Source organism: Hippocampus comes, unplaced genomic scaffold (genome assembly GCF_001891065.2).
Source record: "Hippocampus comes isolate QL1 unplaced genomic scaffold, H_comes_QL1_v1.1 scaffold501, whole genome shotgun sequence".
Lineage (NCBI taxonomy): Eukaryota > Metazoa > Chordata > Actinopteri > Syngnathiformes > Syngnathidae > Hippocampus > Hippocampus comes.
Window position 1 is genome coordinate 94,939 of NW_017805779.1, and position 4,917 is coordinate 99,855.

Below are 4,917 nucleotides of genomic sequence, written 5' to 3' on the forward strand. Positions count from 1 at the left end.
ATAGACATTTTCAATCGATTCAGCGACGATGATGCATGACTCAGCATTGCTTTTGACGCAATCTCACTGTACCACATCTGGCCTTATCGCTAGTGTGTGTGTGTGTGTGTGTGTGTGTGTGCGTGTGTGTGTGTGTGTGTGTGTGTGTGTGTTATTGAGAGATGGAGGACTTTTGGGTTGTAATGTTCCGATTTGGTCCCGGTAGGAAGTGACAGCAGCTGTAAAGCATGGTGAGGCAGGATAAATGTGTGCAGGGGGGAAATGGCAGGGTAATAAAACACACACACACACACACACACACACACACACACACACACACACACACACACACACACACAACACACACACACACACACACGTAGGGGTGTTTAAAAGTGCAATACACTTAGTCTCGTTTCGTTGAAGTGACATGACGTGTGCGCTCACCTCCTCCTCCTTCTCCGCCTAGCTACATCCTCAAGTTTCCCCCGAGAGCACTTGGCGAGCGCGGAACTTTTTGGAGTCGAAATGAGACATTCTTCAAGGAAACGAAGCGTCTCCTTGGTTTGAGGCGCGCACCGTTGTGTTCTCAGCGTTACATAACGTTCGGCACGACATTCAACTGACCGTTTATCCCGCGAGTGGTGGTGGTGGGTTTGGGCCCACCGGCATGCTTGGGAAAATTCGCGATATAGAGAGACCGCATGAACAAACTGGGTACAGTTTCACACCTCCCGCGTGCTTTAAACACATTTAAACTTTTGACAACACACGGAGGGGAAGTCTTCCTTCGCGCCTGTTCTCGCACTGTCGCTGTTGTGAAATAGGAGACGATTGTATAACATCACTTTGAGGAAATGAAAATATGTCTCTCGATCGCACAGTCACTCCCGGGTGAAAAGCTTCCACTTTGCTAGGAGGGAAAAAAATTATCTTTGAGGCTAAAAGAATCTTTTACGATTTACCTTTTTTGTTTTTGGGAACATTAGCAACACAGTCAGGATTCTACCGTTTGAATTCAAGAATGGGCAGCGGGGTCGGGCGAATATAATATATTTATCCAGACTTGGCAGAGGTAATTCCACTGGATGGAACGTGCTAGAGTAAGTCGTTCATCCCTGAATAAGTCATGACGCTGCCGCCTCTGTCAGCCGCGATTAAGTCAAATGACAAGCCCGTGAATCTGATCAACGCATTTCTTGCCTCCTGACTCGGCGTGCAGCAGATTGATTCTTTCATTTCATGTCACGCGCCGACCGGCTCATCTGGCGCTCCTTGCTGACTGAGGAGCGTCAGAAAAGCTTACGGGAAACGTCCGGAGCAGCTCGGACGCAACCGGGGAACGAAAGACGAAATGATGCACCGCACACGGACGCCCGTTCATTCACACGTCGTTCAATATTCAGGGGACGTTTCCTTAGGCACACAATCCGATGAGATTCGGGAGGAGACTCCGGTGGGTTATCCTTTTCAACGTCAATACGGCACGCCTGTGCCACGAATACGAAAAAGTGAAAAGTCAGATAACGGAAAACAGAGCATCCGGCATACAGGAAGAGATGGGAAGTCAAACGGTATCAGTCAACAAACAACCGCTCAAAGTTAGACGGCGATGATTCACAAATGTTGATAGCATGCTAGCCTCAATGCTAAATCTACCATCACCAAATATGTGGTAAGTTATTGACTGCAATCTCCTGGATGAATTAGCCAGTCCCTCAGTGAGTGTATTAAAACTCATTCAGTACCAGCCAATTCTGGACCAAGTCTGAAAAGACGTTTAAAAACGTCTTTGGGAGTGAATGAGTTAACAACACGATCATTTATAATTGCTCAACTGTTACCTTTTGATCTAGTACATTGTTGTCTGTTGTTTTGAAGTACGCAGTATGTCGTGTTGCAGAATTGGATATTGCAATAATACAGTGTTGGGTTGCGGTACGTTGAGTGGCAGTATGCCGGTTTATGTTGCACGGAGTGATGTTGGGTTATATTACGGCTGGTTAAGAGGTGGCGAGGTATGTTGGGTTATCTTGAATTTGGTCGCGTCGTGCTACGTTGGGCTACGCGGCATGATGTTATATCTGGTAAAGCTATATTGGGGTACGTTGGCATCGTCTTACTTTGTGTTGGGTTACGTCGCATTGGGTTACACTGAACTGAGTTGGGGTTGCCTTTTGTTTTGCAGGTTATGCCGCGTTGGTGATGTTGGGTTATGCTGCCTTAAATTGCACTGTGTTGGGTCGCACTGCATTGACTAATACTGCGCTGAGTCGCATTACGTCGAGTTCTGTTGCGGTATGCTGGGTTACCTTACGTAGGGTGCTGGGTTATGACACGCTGGGCTACATGGTGGTGAGTTACATTGAACTGAGTGATAGGTTAGGTCACATCGCGTTGGGGTACCTTGGCCCAACATTACACTGGGTTGTATGATGTTGAGGCATGTCATATTGTGCTCTGCTAAGTTGTGTTACTTCATTCGCACCAAGGTATTTTTAGTTGCATAGTGTTGGGTTATGTTATGATACACTACAGTCTTGCGTTGCAATATTGCATTGTCTTGCATGATGTTTTAGTACGACATTTTAGATGCTCGATTCCGCCCGAGTGCCGGTGCCTGACAATCTCTCAAAGGAGGGAGAGTCGCGTGTGTCTATCTTGAGAGCGTCGCCCGCTGAGAATCTCATCAAATAGGAGCAAAAAACACATTAGCCATGGTTACATGTCGACCTGGCGTGAAACCGCAGGAGGATGGAGAAATGGCTCATTATTTTGCTGCAAAAGCCCTTAAAGGTGACACGCGGTGACTCGCCTTGGCATCACCCAAATTCGACTGTGAAGTGACTTGAGTTTAGCGGCGCGCTTTTGTGAATAATGCAGGCAGGATGTCAGTAATGTGGAGGGAGGGGGCGGGAGCAGATGACGGCGGTATCGGGCCGCGAACAGCAGGTGCCCTTCATCATCGTGACACAAGAAAGTTGCCAGACACAGCAGGTGGGTGATGCTGATGGAGGAGGGCGGCGTTTGTTCAGCACAAAGACAAATAAAGCGCAAAAGCATGTTAGCGACCTCACAGTCACGACAGAATCAGTCCCAGGCTGCCGGTGGATTCTGAAGGGACTCGAAAAGCTGGTGGAGTGGGCCCGGATGCGTTTCAAACCCGCCAAATCCAGATCAATGGTGCTGAGGAAAGGGAAGGTAGAAGACAAGTTCCAGTTTAACATCTCAGGCACAGCCATTCCAACTATCACAGAAAAGCCAGTCAAGAGCCTGGGAAAGGTCTTTGACTGCTCTCTGAGAGACACAACATCTATCCAGTCAGCATGTACTGAGTTGGATGGCTGGCTGAAATCCGTGGACAAGTCCGGCCTACCTGGGAAGTTTAAAGCATGGGTTTACCAACATGGCATTCTCCCCAGGATCCTGTGGCCCCTCCTTGTCTACGCGGTCCCTATCTCTACAGTTGAGACCTTAGAGAGGAGAGTCAGCAACCACCTCCGGAGATGGCTGGGGCTACCAAGGAGCCTGAGCAGCATTGCACTCTACGGGAACACCAACAAACTGCAACTGCCCTTCAAGTCCTTGGAGGAGGAATTCAAGGTATCGAGAGCCAGAGAAGTGGTTCAGTACAGGGACTCAAGTGATCCGATGGTGGCTAAAGCAGGGATCCAAGTGAGGACTGGCAGGAATTGGAAGGCAGAGGAAGCAGTTCAAGAGGCAGATGCAAGGCTGCGTCACAGGAGCCTGGTGGGAGTGGTCACACGAGGTCGAGCTGGGCTAGGATCTTTTCCAACCCCCCAAATGAACACCAAGGGGAAGGAAGGGCGACATCTTGTTCAGGAGGAGGTGAGAGCAGCAGTGGAGGAGACGAGAACCTGCAAGGCAGTGGGAATGAAGCAACAGGGAGCTTGGACGAGATGGGAGAATGCGGTTGAGAGGAAAGTGACCTGGGCTGAGCTCTGGAAAGCCGAGCCTCAACGCATAAAATTCCTTATCCGGGCAGTGTATGATGTGCTGCCAAGCCCGTCAAACCTGTACACATGGGGCATAGCAGAGACACCAGCATGCCCATTGTGTTCCAAGCGAGGAACCCTGGAACACATCCTCAGTTGCTGTACAAGGGCACTTGGAGATGGACGGTACAGGTGGAGGCATGACCAAGTCCTTAAGACCATCGCTGAAGCCATCAGCACAGGACTTGAGTGGGCAAAGCAGTTCCGACCCTCCAAGAAAACCATTGCCTTTGTCAGAGCTGGGGACACGGCAACTCCTGCCAGAAGAACATCCTCTGCAGGCATTCTGACGTCTGCAAGAGACTGGCAGGTGTTGGTGGACCTTGAACATCAGCTGAAGTCCCCCAGCCATATTGCAGTCACCACTCTGCGACCAGACATTGTCCTTGTGTCTGAGTCCACCAAGCAAGCTGTCCTGCTGGAGCTGACAGTTCCGTGGGAAGATCGCTTGGAAGAGGCCTTTGAGAGGAAACTCTCCAAGTACGCAGGACTGGTCAGCAATTGTCAGCAGGCTGGTTGGAGAGCAAGGTGTTTCCCCGTGGAAGTTGGATGCAGAGGATTTGCAGCCCGTTCCTTGGCCAGAGCCTTCAGCAGTTTCGGCATCGAGGGAGAGAGAAAGAGGAGAGCCATACGCAGTATCACTGATGCGGCTGAGAGAGCCTCAAGATGGCTGTGGCTCAAAAGAGGGGAGCCATGGAGTCATGGTAGCTAGTTAGCCATCTGGACACAAGCTGGGGTCTGATCAGCCCTGGTTGGGTCACCTGGGGGAGGGCGTATGATGTTGAGAGACCCGAAACGCCCTATGATCTCAGGAATACATCACTGATGATGTGTCCAGATAGGCATCAGTAGATGTATGTACACAGCGCGTATGTATAGAGGGAGCGCGTGTGTGTGTGTGTGTGTGTGTGTGTGTGTGTGT

General features: G+C 50.0%; 1 protein-coding gene across 1 annotated transcript; it reads left to right on the forward strand.

The window, feature by feature from the left end:
* The first annotated feature begins 2,901 nt into the window (after positions 1 to 2,901).
* Positions 2,902 to 4,707, forward strand: LOC109524694 (uncharacterized). Its single transcript, XM_019884726.1, has one exon. It carries the CDS (start codon positions 2,902 to 2,904, stop codon positions 4,705 to 4,707), a length of 1,806 nt encoding a protein of 601 aa, XP_019740285.1.
* Positions 4,708 to 4,917: the final 210 nt, after the last annotated feature.